General features: G+C 35.3%; 1 protein-coding gene across 4 annotated transcripts in view; it reads right to left on the reverse strand.

Moving 5' to 3' along the window:
- The window catches only part of KCNT2 (potassium sodium-activated channel subfamily T member 2), a 148771-nt gene that overhangs the window by 99587 nt on the left and 26618 nt on the right, over positions 1-22566 (reverse strand). For 3 of the 4 annotated variants that reach the window (XM_086462572.1, XM_086462571.1, XM_086462569.1), the window contains exons 2-5: positions 15531-15610; positions 7276-7375; positions 3352-3400; positions 1365-1424 (exon numbers count right to left, since the gene is read on the reverse strand). In XM_086462572.1, coding sequence (XP_086318698.1) covers positions 1365-1424; positions 3352-3400; positions 7276-7375; positions 15531-15610 — 289 coding nt within the window. Of the gene's footprint in view, positions 1-1364; positions 1425-3351; positions 3401-4273; positions 4331-7275; positions 7376-15530; positions 15611-22566 lie in introns of all 4 variants that reach the window. The other variant, XM_086462568.1, reaches the window with a different exon arrangement.

Here is a 22566-nt window from a genome sequence, read left to right on the forward strand (position 1 = left end):
AGGATAGGACCAGAGGGATGGAGGTGTTTGCATCAGGTGGATTGCCAAAGTGCATTTCAGTTCTATTATTCTTCCTTACATTACTTTTATTCCCTTATGGGGAGTGGAGCCATCATAAAATTGCCTCAACTTCTGTAACAGGTATATGCAGCAAATCAGGATAGTAGAGCTTTACACCCATTGTGCACTAATAAGTAACTTCTCATGGGATCTGCCTTGCTAATATTTCTCTCGACTTCTATACTCACTGAAATTGATGCAGACCACAAGCAGAATGGATAGGGAAAAATGCTGCCCAATAAACTCAGAACAGTATAAATTGTGATTGCTCTTTAGTGTTTTAGAACTATATGTGCTAATTTTGGATTGTTTCTACCTGTAATTGATTTGCATTTGTAACCCCCCAACACCTAAATACTATATGATACAAGGATTAAGACGAGAAATTTTTGGACAGCAGACATTTTTAAGCCTCTTATCGTTATTGAGCGTTACGGAAAACATTTATGCCATAATCACTTGATGAGTGCACTTAAGTACAACTCTAACTTCAGTGGTGGTTCTCATTCTGATAGCTACTGAAGGTCAGTAACTCAAAAATTTTAAAAAAATAAAAATATTGTGCTCCAAGATATTTTCAGCTCTAGAAACCAAGTCTTTTCATATTTACTTTGATAAATGATTTTAGTATATTTCTCCTGAAGATACTAAAAACTCACTAGGATAGCACATAACAAAATGCAACAAAGAAAACTGAGTATTAGGAAAATATAACTTTTTAAGGAGAACGTGAACATAAAAAATATTGTATTCACATCCAGTGATTTCAAGGCATTTTGCACAGCTGTTCCAACAGCATCAGAGAGATGGATAACACAAGTATGCAGGTATCCACAATTAAAAAAGAAAAAACATACTTTCTTGGACTACTTTTTTGTATGCAGTTTTAGAAGCCTAACACTTGAGTTACAGATACTGAGTAGCAGCTTTGACATCAATGAGAATCGTGTCCATTGCATTATGGATAGACATATAAAACTGTGCACTTGAAAAATCAGTATCCAAAAATCAAGCTCACTTTTGAGAATGTGTTTTCAAATTGCAGTGTGCCAGTGGACAGTGGAAAGAAATGGAAATGTCATTTCTGACTTCCACTCTCTAGATATTAGTGTTTCTCAGAAATTTGTGAAACATGAACAGGGCTGCCTGTGACAATATGCTGTCCTCTACACGTGTGTTTTTCTCAGCTTCCTGCTTGTACATCAGTGTGGGCACAAATGCAGGTACACGAATTTTATATTGAAACATTTAACTCTGTTACTTTTTGTGATGAATTATGCCTCGAAGTAACTAAAAGTACTTACCTTGTAGCTTAGATAACTCAGCAGCAGAGTTTCAAAGAGACTTATTAAAGCCACAGAAACCTTAAGTGAAGTGATAAAACATGAGTATTAATACTGGCTTCTAAACAACATACAATATTAAGCATTACAACGAAAAGTAAAAGATAATAAAAACCAGTTTTTCCATGCATCCTCTGAAACCATCTCAGCTAACAGCATTTAGCACAACGCTTAACTACTGTTATTTTTCTAACTAAAGCACAGGCTGTGACCTGAGTCTTAATGCTCTTTTCCAAGTATAACACTCCAGAGAGCCTTTCCATAGTTTTTAGAGAGCTCCATACACAGCCTGCCAGATTGTTTCTCAAGTTTCAGTTGTTTCTTCCTAAAAGGTCTCAAGATCTTTTCACAAGACAGAGAAAGACAGAGAAGAAGGAAGCTGTAAATAATGGAAGCGAATCAGCTCTTTCCTTTTCTGTAAAGATGTTATGAACATGTGGAGAAACAAACACTTTTCTTACTGTGTATAATCCAGACAGTTGAAAACAGGAAAAAAAATTAATATTAAAATAAAACTGAGCTCAACTTAAAAGCCTTCACTTAGATTGTATGTAGTTACTGTACATACTAAGTAATTTAAAAATATTTAAAGTCAAGTATCGAAACAGTAAAAAATTTACTTTAAAATTTATACTTATTAGATAACCATAAAACTTACTTAAATTGTTTGCATAGCAATTATTTGGTTTTTAATGTGTATTGTTGGAATATTCTGTCAAGAAGATGTACAAATTCAGCTGGTACCTGAAGTCAAACAAGCCTTAGGATTTCTAATTTTAAACTAACGCTCACTACTACTGAAAACTCAGAAGAGTGAACTATTTGCACTCACATTACCATTACCTAGAATTTAAAAAGATGCTAGGAATTGAAAAACTATTAAAATATGCAATCAAAATATTATATCAGTTTCTCCAAATAAGTATTACTGTATTATATAAACTCAAGTTGCATCTCAAATAAAAATAAACCTTTGTTTGCAAATATTGTATATAGCCTACTGTGAATGCATGTTATATACACCTGCATACACATATGTATAAATTCCAATGTTTATCAAATAAACTCATTAGAATAAGACTGTAATCATAAGTAAATAAATCTCTCAGTATTTTTTTAATTAAATTGAATATAGTAATCTGATTATCTAGGTCAAAATTTATTCAAACTGTGTATGCTTTAAGCAAGGAATTGAAAGGCATTTTCATCAAGGGATTCTTACCTTAGTAAAACTGTATATTATATGGAGGTACAAACCATCATAATGGCATTGCGCTACACATAGTGCACTAATATACTGGCACAACCATTCTGGAAGCTTAAGGAATTCTTAGTAGAAAACCGCATTTCACAAGGAGAATTCCCACAGCACTGTCCACAAGTAAAAACAAGTGTTCCTAAATCGAGGAGGCTCCAGGACACTGAGGATTGAACCACAAACTTCAAAAGATCTCCAAGACCAACAAAGCACTGATGTAGTGCATCTTTTGTGACATACTCCTCTAAACATGCAGGCTTCCTACTGTATTCAGCAAAAAAGCCCATGAAGCATGTCAAAAGCTAGTCATAAGCAATTATGAAATTTAAAGTCATCATTAGAGCAAACAGTGACTACTTGACTCAACAGAGCTTGATAATCGTAAGAGAAAAGGCTATCTAATTCTACAATATTTTGTTATAAGCTTGAATAGTTTATAAATTATAATTTATAATTTATATATAGAACATATATATAATATATGAATATATATAAAGACATACAAATTCAAATCAGTTAGTTCAGATCAGCTTATCTTTACTTTATGCTTTTGTTGAACCTGGTCATCAAGTAGATTTCTTTGTTACTATCAACTTTTCCCAGTATCCTTTAACATCACTAAAATGCTATAAATCAATATTGTCTACAGTTATTAAAAGGAAATAGTTAAACTGTAAATTTACATATTACCTGTAATCCCCATAAAGGCAAGCTTCGATTCACCCAAATAATAGGAGACCTGTTCATTATAATAAGAAAATAAATACAAAATTAATCAAAATCTGGTTAGTGTTTTGAACAAAATCAAGACAAAAAAAAAAATATATTTGAATGAAAATTAGAGCAGCCTTATTTAAAAAAAAAAAAATCTCAGAAATAAAAATTTTAAATCAGTAGTTATCTGCTGAGTATTGACATTGCTAGTATTTCTAATCCAGAGCAAATCACTGAGTTTCCATGGTAGTAATCCAACACCCAGTGACACAAAAATCTTTTATTGGCTTCAGCGGCTGCTAGTTCATCCCCTATGCTTCCAGAACGAATCAATTTGTGCTTTTGCTTCAGGAGATGCAGAGGAATAGTTTTTTTGTGGTAGGAAAAAGAAACTTGACAATTCTTTTGTGTGAACTTTTTGATATCTGTCTAAGATATAAATGGTATTTAACTCATAGGGGCTGTCATATCTTGGAAAAATCTCATGTTGTCTTAGTATTTACTAAGCTCAATGATAGGCACTGGATACACTACTACTGTAATCTGGCACACTCAGTGGCACAATTGTTCACCGTTAGTCATTTCCTGCTAGTCATAATTGTTTTTTAAATAAGGGTGTCCATTTTTTTTCAGTAAGGTATAAGCATTGATGAAATTCAGATCTTACAAGAGTATCCAATCCAGCAGTTCACTTATGCAATCAGAGAAACAATTAAAATATTAAAGGCAGTTTTGAATATTCAGGAACATGGAAGTAATTGCTTCAGAGTTATGGAAACATCAGTATTATACGTTAAAATGTCACCATTCCAGATGGAAATGGATTTGTCTTCCTGTTTTCCTCCCCTTCCCACCATTATATAAACTCTTGGTGTGCTTTTTTAAATTAGGAACTCACCAATCAATGGTTCCAGGTGTGTGGTTTTGATTGGAACAACTCCAGTTTAATTCTTTACTGATTGTTGTCATCCCATCCATGCAAAGTCCATTTTCAGTAGCAAACGTATATGGGAACACAATCATAAAAACATATGGGAGGAAAGGCATATTAATTACATTGTTACGTGTTCTATAAAATGCATGCAATAGTTTGAAACCCTAGGCAATGGCTATAGACATTACTTTTAGAAATTAGTTCTGTATGTGTTCCGTATCTATAGATAATGGACTACGAAGTATTTCAGGTTACATCTTTTAAAGATTTATTTTCAAACATGTTCCAATTTAAAAACAAACCACCTGAAATTATACTCTCAAAAGCTGAACTGAGTATACAATAAATATTGAAGATCAAGAGATACTAGAAATCCTATCACATGGATAGGCTGGGATGGTAAGAGCACATATACTTACACCTGCCATACTCTCAACAGAAAGGACTGCATCAAATCACACTTTATATCCTCTTGTGAGGATGGAGATTCATGTAGCAGTAATTCAAGTAAGAAACTGTTGACTGACATCTATGTAAAAAAAATAGCTGCTATGTATGCATGATGTTATCTTGCCTTGGATTGCTGGCACAAATCCTCCCTTCAAATGGTCATGTAAGGATGTGGGAATACATATATGTGTAAATGACGAAAAATATCCTTTTTTATCCTTGGCAAGCAAGGTCAGTGGAAAAGAAAAGGATTTGCAGACCACAAATTAGTAATAGCTGTATTTTTACTGACTATAAGTGGCTCAGGTACTAAATGGTATCCATTAATAAGGATGTTTTATGTCTTAAGCTCTCCCTTGTATACCCGCTGTGCCTGAAGGAGTAAATGAAAGATACTAACTTGTGCAGGCAGTTCCGAAAAACAGGAAACAAATCTGCAGAGAGAGTCTATGATGAAAAGCATTCCTCCCAGAACTGCCACTTTAAAAACAACCAGGTGATAATGTTTTCTGTTGCCATGCTCACAGCACACTGAGCAGTGTCTTTTATCAGGCTGTAATAAGTGTCTAGAAAGGATTCTTTTTCATAACACCGAATTTGCAAGAATGCATTATGGCAGTGGTCTAGGTATCAAGCCCTCAGGATTTCTACGGGCAAAACCATTGACATTAATGGGCTACCATTTGGGCACAGGGCTGGTTCATCTGGCATAGCTTCTAAGACTGGGGTCTTAGTGAGCATGCAGAAGTGACTTATCTGAAACTTCTCAGCCAGATAAATGTTATACAGAGATAGAACAAACTAACCAGTGTCTTTAATGTACCACAACACAATATAAGGGAATAATATCTATAGAAAATACAAATACAGTCTCTGGCTGGTGAATTGTTAAACATTTAGATTGAAGGAACAAACATGTCAAGAAAGGTCTGGGGAATTGTGCAGTCTGCATATGCATATTTGCACATGCATACAAAAGTATCAAACTATACTTGTGGCAGAAGTGCTGATCTTCTAATCTGTTCTGCATAGCCAGACATAACCTTGCAGTATAATACACTCATTTGGGCTGACTAGAGTTCTCATAATGGAACAGTGTCAGCAGCTTATTCATGTCAGAAACTTTCATTAGCTGTAAAATTTCAAGTCCCTGAGTTGCTGTCTTACTATGCCTAAATTTCTAAGGATGTATTTTCTCTTCTCCATCACTGTTAAAGGTTTTGCAAAATCTTTACTGCTTGTTTCCTCCCTAAACATTTTCTCTCTTTGAAGAGACGTTCTAAGACACATGTGGAGTCAAAAAATAGTTTTTTGCAGTTCTTGCTTTTCTAGGGAGATTTTTTTCTGGCCCTTTTTCAGGTTTCTAATTTCTTACAACAAATTTTGACCAAAAAAAATTTCTCAAATGCATCTTCTGTACTTTCCATTCACACATCCTTCTCTCATGTATTGCTGAGTAAAGCTGATATTCTTTAGCTTGCTTTGCTTTGGACTTGATTCTTGTAATATAGAGTATTTCTCCAGTCCACTAAGCTTTTTATAGTTTTACCCTTACTAGATTTAACTGACTTTCAAGTACTGAAATTAGAAGTCATACACTGTACTTTGGCTAACATGTGAAAAGTGCTAGTTCTGTCATCTCAGTATTTTCATCTGTGCTTTGTTTCTTTCAGCATTTAAGGCCAACAGAATCAAACCAAGTGAAAGCATGTAAATTAATAAAGTGGTGCTTATTAGCATGTAGAATTGAGAAGATTCAATATATCCAGGGTAAAAATACAACTGAAGTATACAGGATTGAATATATTATAAATCTAATTTATTCTGCAATTGGTGGTTGACTGTATAACACACAGGGAAAAAAAAAAAACAAACAACAAAAACCCAAGAGTGCCCAATGACCAATACAGAATACCAAACTGACAATCGTAGGTGTGCAAAATCATGCATTATGACCATAAAACATCATGAGTATAGAACATACTTTTGGTCTCCCTCTCTTCTAAGTCTTTAGAGAAAGCAGAGGGCTAGAAAATTATCATTAGTGTCATCTGCATGAAAGCTCAGTTTCATATATTTGTCTATTTGTTCCTGGGATCTGGGATTTTAAGTAAAATCCTAAGTAAAATTATTGGAAGTAAAATCCTAAAATTATTGTTGCATAAACTGGCAACCAGATATTTGCAATTTTATTTGTATAGACATAAATAATATACATAGAAATGTTATGCAATAATACAACCAAAAGATATCTTTGCACAATTATATCTGATGCACGCTATTTGAGCAAAGAGAGAGAATTATTTTAGCAGTAAAGTGAAAAAAGAATATTGTTATTTTAGCTCTTATTTCCATTCACAATGTAAGACTAACTTTATAATTCTTTCAAAGCATCTGTAAGACATAAAACCAAATCCCTGTTGACAGAATACCAAACATTCACTAAATTCATTTATTTCTTTTAAGTTAAACAATGCTTAGAGAGCAGAAGTAACAAAAAAAACCCGAAACACTACCATCCAAGTCCTTGTGTAGGATCATCCAGGAGTACACGAATTATGTATAAGAAACAGCTTAGTAGCTTGAGAGAAAAATTGAATAATCGTATTCTCAGACCTATTTTAAAAAAGAAAAGAAAATACAGAAATAAATTCAGGTTCTTTATAGTTTCATTCACTTTTAAGATAAAACTAAAAGGAACTAGAATAGCCATGCTGCAACAGAGCAAAGGTTGATCTAGCCAGTAACCTGTCCCTGACACGGGCGATTGGCATTATCATACAGAAGAATGTAAGAATATGCCTGTCAGACACATATATAATACACCTTTCCAGCTTCCAGAAATCTCTCGGTTAAGACTCAGTCTTTTTTAATCATAGAATGGTTTGGGTTGGAAGCGACCTTAAAGATCATCTAGCTTCAACCCCCCTGCCGTGGGGAGACACCTTCCACCAGACCAGGTTGCTCCCAGCCCCATCCAACCTGGCCTTGAGCACTGCCAGGGAGGAGGCAGCCACAGCTTCTCTGGGCAACCTGTGCCAGTGTCTCACCACCCTCACAGCAAAGAACTTCTTCCTGATATCTGATCTAAATCTCCCCTCTTTCAGTTTGAAACTGTTACCCCTTGTCCTGTCACTACCCTCCCTGGTAAACAGTCCCTCCCCACTTTCCTGCAGGCCTCCTGCAGGTACTGGAAGGCTGATAGAAGGTCTCCCTGGAGCCTTCTCTTCTCCAGGATGAACAACCCCAACTCTCTCAATGTAAAGAAATCTCTTAACGTAAAGAACTACTCAGTCATTTGTTTGAAAGCTGTTCTATGCCATTCGTCTTTCCTGATTCATTTCTTTAGGTCTTTTGTAGTTTTAAAAGTCCATTTTCTTGAAAGGGAAACCAGAACTACATATGGTATTAGAGATGCAAGATAGAGCGACATGAAGAAGACATACTTTCAACCACAGGCAGAGGATATACAATGACAAGTACTTAAATATTATTATCTGAAAGTCGTGCAGTAGCTTCCCATACAAAATACATTAATACCATCCAAACTTATAAAATATTAAACTGTAGTTATTTAACGTTGAAGTTGTGTAACTATGCATCCAAGAATCAGGACATCTGAAAGTCACGCTGAATGCATATCTGAACTGAATCAACAATTTGTTATACAGACCATGTGAATACTGAAATGTTCTAGCTGAAAGGATACATCACAAGTACTGTCACAAATATGACAGTATTTCCCACAAATACAGGTATACTACACAAAGATGGGATTCCTTCAAAGGGATCCACATGGACACTTGCTTCCGTCACACAGGTAATTTATTTCAGTGCTAATTGGAGCCATTATCTACCACAGTGGAACTTAACTGGATTTTAACCAGATTTTGCAGTCATTAGAGGATTAGAGTTCAAATTTTCAATCTTGTTATTAAATTCAATAGTCTTAAAACTTTGCCAGTAGAAATATTTGTATCTAACTATTGGTTTTAAGTTTTCATACACTAAGTAAGTCACAACTGTCAGTTGACTGAAGTTAAGTGGGGAGAGATCACTTTAAGCATTAATTTTTTTCAGTCTTGTGAACTTAAGAGTCCAATCCTGCAAGGCTGAACCCTTCTGTCCAAAACAGAATACCATTGACCGAGTCTTACACTGATGTGACTTCATCTGCACCTAGTCATAGTAAAGACAGTATCTTTTATTGTTGTGTTGCAAAACTTTAGCAGCTCTGCTGAACTCAATATAAGTATTTCTATGGTTTAAGAACTACAGCTTCATTATGCATACCCAAAGATGTGGGCATACGTTCCCTTTTAAGCAAAGAATCATAGTTATCTTGTGATAATACTACATACTTTTTGACTTTACTCAGTTCTAAGTTCAAAACACCTTACAGATAAAACTGATAAATGACCTTTTCTATCTATTAGTTCCCCTACCATTAAAATGCAATCTACAGCAAATACAGAAAGACAGAAAATAGATTCTTAAATACTCTACCATGCAATTGCTGAAAGAAATCTTAAGGTTTATTACACAGCACTGCTTACTACTTTTAATTGTGAAGTTGTAGTTACCACATGAAAACTGGATGGACTTTTACAGCATCTTGTCATTAGTAAACTAGGGCTTAAAATCTTGTGGTCCCATCCATGAGAAGCTCCACAGCTGTTATTGGCAATTAGGTTTGTGAACATTAACCTAGTGATTCCTGCTGTCCTATCAAGAGTAATTAGCCACAGACTATTTATTCCCCAATGTGAGTGAAGGGGCTGAAGTAGTACATGGATTGAGAAGCTGTAGAAAGTACTTGTGTGTGTTGCTATTTGGCTAGGAAGAGCCACAGTATTTTTCCTGGACAATATTATACGATCTTTGTTTTCAGCTTTTTTGAACTGTTGCTAAAGAAAACATGAATTGTTTGTCTGTACTAACCCTTTTGTGGAAGTCTGGAGTATGAATGGTTGCCATAACAACTAGGCTATTACAACAAGAAAAGCAGATAATGTTAAAAAAAAAACAACAACAAATGAATCCCCCTCCCCCCAGAAAAACACCTAACCATGAACAAACAAAAAAGCCTACCAGGACATCTTTTCCTTACCAATTTTGTGTCGTCTAACCTTCTTAGGTAAGTACATAAAAGTCTATTGTTTGTTTATTCTGATTTTTTGCTCTGTAAATGTTACTCTTGGTGTGAAACACTTTTTTTCTGCATTGATAATGGCCTGGTTTCTAATCATCACTTGAAATTACATGTTGGCTTAAATGCCAAAAGAAAATGGTGCTTTTCTGATTAAAAAATACCTCAATACAAGGGGCTCATGCTCCTGCCTGCTTTCTTAAACTCTTAACTCTCAAATCTTAGTCCTGACAGATCTAAAACTATTTAAGTATTCAAATATTTAATATAATTAATATTATCAAGTTCCATAGATCTATCACAGGGTACGCCTAGATGTGCTTCAGGCTCTGGATATCTCCCCAGGAATGGCTGTTTCCCACAGAATATAAGGCAGAGTTTTCATACCAGACATGCTTTCACCTAAGGGTTCCAGTTAGCATAGATATAGTGTGCATATCATGGACTGGGTTATACATAGATTAAGGCAATAGGGTAGGTCCTGTACCATATGTGATTGGGTCGGTTATTACTATATAAATATGGAAGAACAGGCTTCAAGTCTACCGTGTTTCAGAATGTCACCTCTCTTAGCTCTGTATGCCTCAACCTTTTGAAATAGGATATGCTGTCAGATGGAGTGTATTTAGTCACCTCTGCTAAAGCTTTAACAATTAATGTAATAAATAAGTATTCACTCTGGTCAAAATCTTCTGTAGACTCATAGTTAGGGATGTCACCTGTGAGTTGGAAGAAATGCATTTATTCCACTGCCATGGAGATCTAGGATTTCAAATATGGGAAGGAGGGGACAGTCACTACAGAAGGCACTTAAAATAGCTTTTCATTTATTACTGTGTTACAAAGAAAGAATTTCATATTTCAGTTTGCTGGCTGATTATTTTTGTCCTTTATTTTACATGCTGTCAGTGGATCAACGTGGTCTGCTTAACTTAATTTCTTTTCTTCCATTCACAGACAGATTGTTCAAGTAGCAGGGTCATTTGTACAGAATATCTCTATGTTTTGACAATGGTGCCTGAACCTTCTATTCAGCTGCATCAATCATACACTGTTATCCCGTCATGTATCGTTTAATGAGACTGTAACTTCAATGTGTCCATGTAACCATTGTGTTACATCCTTTGTAATTTTGTCTTTTTAAAGAAGAAATTTACAATAACAGTTCAAAATTTGTTTGTTTTGTGAAATAAATATAACTGTCAAACACTAATGTTTCCTTCTCAGTTTGAACAAGTATTTGCTATTTTTTGCAGGCATTTTTAAGTACAGAGTGATACATTATACTTCACTAGTACTGACTGTGACTTTCATTTTTATGACAAATTCTTGATGCCTCCCTTACTACCATTTCTGGAGATTAATCCCCTAATTTAGAAAGCTGATCTAAATCAAAGCAAGAGTGACAGAGAGAGCTGCTGAAGATCTTACGATCACCTTCCATTATTCCTTTCTCATAAGTCTCTAACGTATTTTTGGTTTTTAGCAAAATCATCTCGGTAGCAGCTGGCTTTAGGAGATGGATCAAAATATACTGTTAATAATTTATATCCTGGTTCCCTCTCCACTGAATTAAAACTTCATTTTTTCCCTTTGAGACTTATTTTAGGCTGTGATAATACAGTGTGTGATCTTGGCAAGTACAAGCAAGTCATATCAATGTGTCACCTTTTTTTCTCTCTTTGTTTTTTTTGTTTTGTTTTGTTTTTTTGATTGGGAGGGTAGCTGACATCTTTGTAAAATGCTTTTCATGCATTGGTTGAACTTGATCAGACATCTGCTTGCAGAAGATTGAGTGGAAGCTAGGTTGACATTAGACATAGATGAAGGCTTGTTTTATCAGTTTATAGAACTACTTCCAAAACAAGAATAATGAATGAAACAGTTGATATTTCATGCTACTGGTTTGTATGTGATTTAAATCAGAATAGTATTCTGCAGAAAATTCCTATACATTCTAGAGTTGACTGCTCTGGTTGACAAAACCACTTGATACTAAGCTCTGATGTGTTAAACTCACTTGTGAAGTCTTAAGCATTAGCAAAAACTGCTTAGTGAACAAGTGTAGTTTGATTAGGTTATACTATCTGAAAATTTGCTGATATTACTGACAGTTATTTTCTCAATGATAGCAATTAGATCTTTAGTATGTGAAGTAAGGTTTTCAGTGCTCTCACTGAACACTGACTAAGAACTAAAAGGCAGTATCTACGTTTATCAACTCCTTGATACCTCCGGGCAACAGAATTCTCCAATTTCAATAGAGGATTGAATGAGTATACTTGAATGAGTGGCAGGTACTATCTCAGCAGCAGGTTTTTGGAGATTGTATTTTAGAGAATTCTGGTTGTGAGTATTTGGACAAGAACCAGGATCTGCATAAGCAGAAGAAGTGTTTGGCTGAACTTAACTAATTCTTACCACTTTGGTTTGGGGATTTTTTTTTTTTTTTTCATTCAGCACAGTAATAATTTTGCTATATTTCTTGTTTGTCTCTCCTGAAAATTGCCTTGTTTATTGTCTACTTGTTGGTTAAGCTTCTCGTATCATGAGAACCAGTAGCAGTGCTTGGGTAACTTCTGGGATTCTAGTGGGAAATGGCATGCCCACACCATATGCTGCTGTAAGTACAGCAGGCACCCTCATTCTCCAACTTACTTTCCGTGAACTGGCTGCAGTAATTCAACAATAGAAAAAACATGCCTCATCTCTTCATTTTCTTTGGAGTCCTCTCCTGAGGACCTGTCAGGAAAAAAGTGCCCATAATGACAGTGTCTTTACTAGCTGCCTACAGAAGAATTCATTACCGTTCATTTGTTAATCAAAACCACAGCGTGCTTCTATGACATTTACCTCAGCCCTGTATGGCATCACTGTGTAGGAGAATTCATTAGAATCTAGATTTTTCCAGCAATCATCAAGCAAGCCAAGCAGGAAAATTCTTGTGCTACATGTCTATAGCGTGAACCCATCTCCAACAGGATGAATTAACAGTTGCTTCCCACTCTCTTGCTTATTTCAAATAAAATTCCACATCAGTCCTACTCTTTGGACCCATACATTGCACTTACACAATCATAACCTAATAGAGATGTCCCAGTATAGTAACTTATGACAAGTCTCAAGTCTCTTAATGTGCTTAGCCAGAAAGGCATGCACTTGGCAAAGGAATGGCCATGAATTCATACTAGTTAACTAACTTCTGGTTTAATTTTTGAGCTGATGATCATAAATATATCTATTTTTAGATGTACAGAGTCTGCAGTTCTTCCATCAAAACGCGTATCTGTATATATGTATTTTTTTAATCTTGTTGAGATCTAAATAGGGGGGAAAAAAAATCGGTTAAGCAAGAAGGTACTTTTCGGAACCTTCCCGTCTCACCAGTGAAAGGAGATTTACAGTAAGTCAGGTCAAAACTTTATAGATGTTCTTAGTAAGTAAGCAAGAGTGCACCAAATCCCTGTTTTGTGGACTAGATCAGGAACCAAAAGGCTCTTTATGCTATGCTTACAGCTTCCCACACTGCCTTTCTAGCCAGGAGTACTACCCTTTTCTAGTTTAGGACGCTTTTTCTGTTTTCTCTCTTACCCCATTACACACTATATCAACAATGTCAGAAGTCAAAGACTATAGACTATAAAGATATGAAATACTTAGACATGTAAAGTCACAGGGAGAAAAGTAGAAAAGAACTAAAACCATTTGAGAAGTTGTAGTGCAATTAATTACATTTAAATTACACTTAAAATGTAAATCTAATTAAACTCATTTATCTCTTACAAGAATCACAGTACGGTTGAGGTTGGAAGGGACCTCTGGAGGTCATTTTGTCCAGCCCCCCCTGCCCAAGTAGGGCTACATAGAAATGATTGCCAAGAACCGTGTCTAGACTGTTTTTTAGTATCTCTATGGAGACTGGGACTCCACAACCTACATAAAAATATCTATGCGCAAAAATTCATTCTTTGCAACACCGTTAGATTGTAAACACAAAATGGAGTATGAAATTGTTCTTCACACATCTCCTTTCTTTTTCCTATATATATACTGAGGTTTTGTACACATTCCTTTCATGTTGGCCAAATACGCAAAAAGAGACCTCTGAAGTGTGCTAATACAGAATATGAAACTATTTCAAATACAAGTCTTCATTAGAAAATAAATTTACCAACCAAATCCAGTTAAATGTGTAATACTGTGAAAAAAAAACTATGTCCCATCTGAAGTTTAGAAGAGAAGATACTCTGAAGACTATCCACATCATTTACTAGCAGAGGTATTTCTCTGCTTTCTATGCTATTTAGGCACCTGAATTAAGATGAATTTTCCTCTATGTGTCTATGTAAGCGTAACAAATATAGCATTCCTCATGGATGAACCTCCAGCAGCTTTGTTTAACCTGATTCTCCAGATGGAAACTGGCAAATAACTCCAAAGCCCAAGCTGAAAATATCAGTTATTCACAGGACAGTGCCTCTCTTTTTTTTTTTTTTCTTTTTTTTTTTTCAGCTTAGGGGAACAGTTTGCTTATGACACTTGCAAAGTTACAGAAGCTTAGCCAATAAAAAGATTATGTTCTGTGATGTAAAACTAGCAATTATTTAATACTAGCTCTTACAGATAGAAGATCTTGTGATCTGTCTTATTTTTAAAAACTTGATCTAGTCTCCCAAATTTTTTTTGTCTAGGGTTTTTTTTAGAATGGGACACCAAAAAATTAAAGTTCGTTCTTTTATACTTTCTGTCCTTTCTCAGTCACAAAGCCGTGGAACCATCTTAACTGTAGTACAAAGGCAAAAATGTATTATTTCTATTCTAAAAGCTTTAGGTATAAACTATTGTAATTTTAATTCTTTACAAGCGTAAGGCAAATGGAGGTAAATTCAATCTGGCTACACAAAGGAAAACTGAGGTCAGTTACTGCTCTTCTCAGCTATGAACTCCACTGGTCTAATCAAGAGTTGATAATATACAATGCTTTTATCCCCTTCAACCAGCTGCATGGATGTATACAAAAAGATTAATATCTTGGTTCCTTCACATTATTGTCTTCTATGATGGCCTATGAATTTAAGTGCACATGCCAATGAAGATATCGTTAAGACGGACTAAAGAAAAGGACTACATTTCTGAGATACCACATTCAGGAGAAGGAGGTATATCCTTCTCATTAGTTTCCTTTCCAAACTGTTTTTTTATGTTGATCAAGTTTCAAAATTATTTAGGAATACTTAATAAAATTGAACACTTCAAAAAGCTAAGTATTTCTGCAGCTTTCTTCCTCCAGTATCTTAAAGGCTCTTTGCTTTCCTAGACATAAGGTCATGACTTGTCAATGAGCATTACAATGTCAGGTAAATGCAAATTAGTCTACTTGATGACGATACAGAAATAAAATCATGTCTCAAGTATTTGATCCTACAAAATAAGTACATTGGTTTTAAGCTTAAATAATACTTTCTGAATTTGTTTTGGATATTATGTAAAACTGACTCCTCTACAGGGTAAAATTTTAGCTCAGAAGAAAATTAACAATAACTTTGCTGTTGCCTTCAACGGAACTGGTTTCTACTCAAAGTATCACAATTATGCTTAACAGAAATTAATCCAACTGCTTACTTGATCTTTGGTTTTTGATGAAGAAGAGCTTTAGTCTCTCTTTAAATGTATTTTCATTCATATAGAATTCAACTTGAACCCTGAAATATAAAAGGAAGTATTAGAATTGAATATAAAAGATAAATATTTTTTGTCAAAATAATTTGTTTCCCTAATCATCTATTCTTTGTATATAACTGGAGGAATACGTAGACAGTGCTCATCCAAAAGCTCACTTGGATTTGAACGACTGATGAAAAGATTAAAAACCAAAAAAACCACCCCAACAAAGCAAAAGATGTGTTTAGTTATCCCCTTCACATGCAGAATTATTTCCATATTACTTGGACACTCTACACAGAAAATCTGAAGCATCTACACTTTTAGTATTTTCATTGGAAGACTATTCTCATAACTGCATCTTTGAAAGGAAGACTTCCTCGATGTTCAGGTTAAACCTTCCATCTCAGTTTAACTCCCTTCCCGTAAAATTGACATTTTAATGATTCTTTTTTCTATCTTGTTAATAGCTCTGTTAAGCATTCATGTCTGTTACATATTCATTTGTTTGTGTTCACTTCTAATCAAATACCCTTGCACCAAACAAACCACCATCTCTTGAACTTCACTTTTGTCACAATGAAATACGGAGGCCCGAAAGCAAAAATTATGTTGCATTCATACAACTTTGTACAGAAAACAACTTCCCTTCCTGATTATATTAAAGCAACAGAAACATCTTTTTTTCCTCCTTTCCCCCTCAATTTGCGAAGATGTATTTCATGTTTCTGTCCCTCATTTCAGTCTGACTAGAACTCATACAGTAGTTGTACGGACTAGAAGAGAGAAGAAAACTGTTGCAGGGGCTGTCAAGGGGAAAAGAAAGTGTGCATTAGTCATATAGAAAAACTTAGGTCATTGTGGAGCTGCACTACTTGCTGTAGGATAAGTGAAGCATTAGTTCCATTTCCACTGAAGTCCCTGCTCTACCCAACTGGCTGGATCTCCCTCACCAATGCCATTTCTCCTCCAGCAATGAATCACTTTACCCCAGCACAATTTCTGTGCCTTCCTCACAAGTCAGTCCTCAGTTCAACAACTGTTCTACTATTGCTAAAGAATAAAGTGACATCACAAAAGTGAATTACTGCCTTACTTCTTGCTTTCTCTGTATATCAACACGTGTTGCAAAATTGCATATACCATTTCTGTTCACAGGCATACTCGATATTTATTTGCGCATTTCTTTCCAGCAGTCTTTCATCAAATGACTGTACTTCAATTACTTGTTCTCATAGGTACTGCCATACTTTTCAAGCAGGATCCTGACTTTAGTTTTTTCCCTTCTTGCATGTGAAGACTTTGCTGAAACAATTTTTGTACAATCTAGTGTTATCTATAGTCTCTCTCTTCCCTTCAAATACTTGTCTAATACCATATATTTCTGTACACTTAGGGATCTGGATGGGCCGAGAATGGTTGGCATCTAGGGTAACGTGACTTTTTTGTGCTTGCTTACTTATTACCAGGTGTACCGCTTTGTAGGACAGGGTCAGCACGTCACAAAAAGAAGGCTCTCTATGACTCACTTAGTGAGGTCAGTTAATTTTAGCTAGTCACTTGGCTTTGGTGTGGTTCATTGTAATGTTCCACTGCTTCCTATTCAGAGGAAGCAAAAATATAACCTTATTTTTAAGACTCTATATTGGAACTAAAATCTATAACTTACAGAATTTTGAATTTATTTCTGTGCAATGAGACATTTGAGACAGTGGTAAGCACAACCCCTACCCTAGACCCGCTTTTCTGCCCTATCTGGCTCCACCCTTCCTGTGGCAAGATCTTTAAGCAGTTTGAATTAAAGAGGAGGAACCCACCTGCCCTCTGCTTTTTAAACAAAGAGTAGTTGTATCTGCATATTTCAAAGAGCTTGGGCCCCAAGGAATGTCCCCGAAACTGCCAACAAACTAGAGGAAAAGCCCATCAGATGAATAGCAACTTGTTTCCGGGCTTTGATTTAGCTTAAATATAGACTAAGTGTTGTGCTGTTCAACACTGCAGGAGCCGTTGCCATTAACAGAAGTACAATTTAGATAGTTGGTAATCTTAAGGCAAGTTAAGGAAGCATGTCCAGGCGAGCAGGTTTGTGGGGGCCTGAGCTCTGCTTCAGTTCTTTTCTGCACATTTCCCAAAGTACTTACTGTCATTAATGCAGTGACAGTTTCAGTGGGAAACATTTCCTGTGATTTGGCAGCTGCCACAGGCTAAGTGTATACACTTAATCTTGAAGGACATATTTCAGTAGGTAAATAAAGGGCACAAGCTATTGAAGTAAGGGATGTTATTTAAAAGGTGTGCAGTATCGGTGATCTTTTTACACATTTTAAACTAATCTCTCAGATTTTTCAGTAAGAAAATTACCGCAGTCACTTATCATGAAAGAACATGTTAACAGTAAGCCATGATTTAATGAGAATGAGGAAAGAGGATGTGGGAGCTAATCGCCCTCCTATCACTACCATTATGAATTGCTCTGATAGCCTTCTCACAGCTGTCTACTTCTTTCCTTAGCAACCTGTGCTCACAGCAGACTGGGATTCCACAGTGCAGCAGTTTCCATGGCAAAATGGATTACGAATGCTGCTAATACCACTTCTGTGGCTCAACTCCTCCTTCTTCCCCTGACTATTTTTTAAACTTAAGTAAAAACTCTATCGGCCATCTACATTTGCAGGAAATACATTATCATGCATCTATAATCAATGCACGCTTTCATGATACTCTGGCTACCAGATAGAGAATATTTCACTTTGTTTCTTAAAGTTTACTAAGAATGAATGGCTAAAGGAGCCACTGGCAGGGATAAGGACAGAAACCTCCAGATACTGTTCCTTCCCAATACCTTGCTTTTTATTTTTAGGGAGAATGCTCATTCTACTTGAACCTTTGTTGTAATCTCTTAATGATTAAAATTTCACCTCAAGTATCTGCTCTTTTCTGTATTTTTTCCACTATGAAGTGTAACCTAAAAACCGAGTATTTCAGGAACATAACACAAATCAATTCTGATCCTTGCTTGCAGTATTAACATCATTTAGTAGTAGTAAAGGGCTTGAACAAGCTTTTTCTGGACTTAATTAAGTACAAGTCAGTAAGGATGTTTCAAGCAACTGAATGAAATTCATTGCCATTTACTTACATAAAACTTGACTATTCTGTTGCAGGACAAATGCTAGTTGGAATTTGATTCCGAGCAAACGGTTTTGATGAAATGCACACATGCAGTACAGGGTGATAGTATATGTGTATGCAGATCATCTGGCCTATGCAACAGGTTTGGTTTTGTTCTATATTTCTAACGTAAGTAATTTAAAAGTGTAATTTAAACAATTTGTGCTTCATGTTTTTTATCTTCCTATAAAAGACATTTGTAGTTCAGCCCACCCTAACCAGAAGGAAATCAAGCTGAAGGATTAAAACACTTTTCGTTAATGATGGTACTGGGACAGGAATGTTTGATGAACATAAGGATTTTCTGTATGCAGACAGTTAATCTTTTTCTGTGTATGTAGTGGGCATTGAGTATTCCATGAAGACCTGCTTTTGGAAGTTAAAGAACAGGTCTTACACGTTACTGACCTCTGTGTCAGCTTTATTGAAAATGCACAAATATGTGGCTGATACACCTGCGGCAAAACCAACTGAAGTTATATGATACTTTTGAAAAAACAGTGTGGTTTTTTTAACCTCCTTCTTAAAATTAAATACCGTTAATAGTGGTCTTCCCTAGTTTAAACCCAAAGAACAGTGATGTCAGTGGAATCAAGCTGTAAGAAGCATCTTGAAAGACCCAAGTATACATTGCACTCTTCCATTTCAGTCAAGACGTAATTTGAGTAGTACATTTTAACGTAATACAAACTACATCAGGACAATAGTAATTATTGCCAAGGCCACTACCACAAAGCACTTCTCATGACTGTAAATCACTGGAAATAATCTGTCTGCACTTCGGTTACTTAACCAATTTTGTCTGAATTTTTCCATTGCTATTTACAATGTCATTCTAACTCCATAGCCACACTGTACTACAGTAACAGTACTACCTTGCAACCTCAAACCTACAAATTGTCTTTCTTTTGTGTTAGAAAATGGTAATTTGGAAGAAACAATCCCTTCAAAAATAGAAGTATGAGCTGGATTTTCACTACATGCCTGTAAATGTTTATACTTACTACTTCTTGACACTGGAATCAAGAAAAGGTATTAACTGTACAAATGGAGTCAATCTGAAGAAAACTACAATTTATTTATATCCATCTTTATGGGAAGGGATGTTTCATGCTTTTCCTACAAAAACAGCCTTGTAATATAGATACAGTATGGGTTTTTTTAGGATTTGCCAATCCAATATATGTGAAATCCTGTTAGATTTCAAACCTGAGAGTTTGTTATGTAGGGTGTAGACAGGTGCTTAAAAATGAAGTACTTAAAGTGCTAAAGTAACTGCTATTGCCAGAGCTCATTTTACTGGGGGGAAAAAAAAAAAAAAAAAAAAAAAGGAAATGGGCATTATTTCTCTTACAGCTTTTAATAAAAGATTAGTGTATTTTAATGATGAAGCAGCTCACTTCAAAGTTTTGCAAGTTCTGAAATATTCAGAACTTATTTGTTTAGAACTTCACAGCGAAATGGTCATTTGACTTTCCAGGCTTAATTGTTCCATCAGAATCAATTTGACAGATCAAGACTGCTTGTTGAATGGTAACTCACCATCTTCTGCTGAAGGAAATGGCAGTAAGACCAGTGCTTTTCCATTACTGGTTCTTAACCTGGGGAGGCCTTCTATTTGTTTCTGGTAAGAAAGCAGTCATCAGTTGCACAGATCATGATGAACACTGAACAGATAAAGTTCTGAGTTTTTCACTTCCTCTCCATGCTGAGTGACAGCACACCAAAACAAATGTCAGTAACTGTGGGAGGCAGGGTGCTTGTTTCTTCCCGTTTATCGGAAAGACAGAAAAGATGCTATTTCTTTTGCAGCCTCCTAACTCAGTCCATTCTTGCAGTGTGAGCATACCATGAGAGTTGTGGAGATCCGGGCCACAAAATTTTCCTGGGTACTTTAGGACATAGTCTTTAAAAGCTACATCCTTACTGATGCCGTTTGCCATGCACCATGCTGATGAAATCTAACCTTTGCAATATGGCCCTGCATTTTCTTAAAGATGACTTCTAACAAGGGCAGAATAATCAAAATGGACAGATATAAGGGTATTTTTCTGACAGGGGATTTTATGTTTATTATGAATAAACCAAGATCTCTGAAGAACTGTGTTTATATAATACTGTCTTGTAGATTCTTTATAATATCTAACATTGTGAATGTGCATTACAGAAGACAGGTTCCACACCTTCTAATAATTGTCATATGCAATATTACCTACTATCTCTTTATTTTTCCAAACTAAATTCTCGCAGAATTCCTCTAGAACTATTCATGCAGTATAATTGTCTGGTTCAAATTTGAACTGTCATGTAGCAAAGACATGTTTGGTCATCTTAATATTTAAAGCGTATGCTGTGACATCTGTACCTGTGCATGTCTTTTGTTCTCTTCTTTCTACTTCTAAATATTTATTTAGAAGTTACCTTCTAAATCAGTTATTCTGAGTTGATCTATCTAGTGAAGTTTTTCCAGATATCCCTACATTCACTTGATTATGTAATTGGATGTTACCGTAACTAATGGATTTATAGAGATCAGGTGTTATCAGTGTCACCGTAAAAATTCTGTGTATTAATAAGATAGAAATAGCATGAACTGGGTTCAGCTTAATCATATATTACAGAATAAAGGATCAACGATGCATAAATAACCCTGTAACTTAAAACTGTATGTGTGCTCAAAACCTTTTTACTCTCTTTCCAGCAAGTGCTGCTTGTTTCAACTGAAACAAATCCAAGACAGCATCAGAAAATAGGCCAAACCGAATTTTTCAGGTTGCACAAATTAAAAATTTGCACCTGCAACCACAAGACATTTTCTATGTAAAAGCAAACTTCTTTTTTACTTAATTGTTCAAAAGCCAAAATGCTAAAAATTTCAGCCCTTAATTAAAATTTTTTTCTTTACAATTTAAATAGTACATGTGTATCTATATTTTTATATATATATATATATAAATACAAATATATTTTAAAATCTGATTATGAGCCAGCTTCATGTTCCTTTTTACAATCAGGTGGCCTCAGTTACATAAAACTGTCTTTGTGAAACCTATACAGGTCCACAGCAGCAACTTAATATTACACCAATAGAGATATGAAATTACATTATTTTCCAAATTTTTATGTGAAAAATATCTTCATTTTTTTCTATTGGGGGAAGATTTTTTTTTAAGGGAAGACTGATAGCAAGTGACTGAGACTCAGTGGTGGGTAGTATACATGCTTTTCAATCAAATAATAATACTTTTTTTTTTTAAGTCCCCCTCACACAATCAGTCTTGCAAATTCAAAAATTCATCTCAGTCCTGCACCCATGAAAACCAGTGACAAATTTACCATTCTACTAATGGTCCAGTAATAAAAAATGAATTTGCAATCTGTATTCTTTGTCATTATAAACTTTTTTTTTTAAAAAAGAAACAAAATACTATGATGTTTTACTATGGGAAAAAGAAATCTCAGAGCAATCTCCCTCTCCCTTTTAGTGGCCCTGCAAATAGCACACACTTGACTTTTTACTGCAAAAACACTTTCCTGTTGTGAATTTATTGCCTAAGGTTAGAAAGTTAATAAATCAAATGTGAATGATGCATTGAAATAGTGCACTTTTAAACTAAACATTGCAAAAAAAAAAAAAATCACACAAGGAAGATTCTGGACAGTTTGGTAAAACCTTCCCCCCCCCCCCCCCCCAAAGCATACAAGGAGGGGAAAGCATACACTAAGTAAACTTATTGCATGTGAAAATAGCTCTTCTTAATCTCTGGGCGAAAATACTTCACGTGTAGCATATACACAGCACAGAGCTACTGCAATGAAAATCCAT

Source organism: Leptosomus discolor, chromosome 3 (assembly GCF_034619465.1).
Source record: "Leptosomus discolor isolate bLepDis1 chromosome 3, bLepDis1.hap2, whole genome shotgun sequence".
NCBI lineage: Eukaryota > Metazoa > Chordata > Aves > Leptosomiformes > Leptosomidae > Leptosomus > Leptosomus discolor.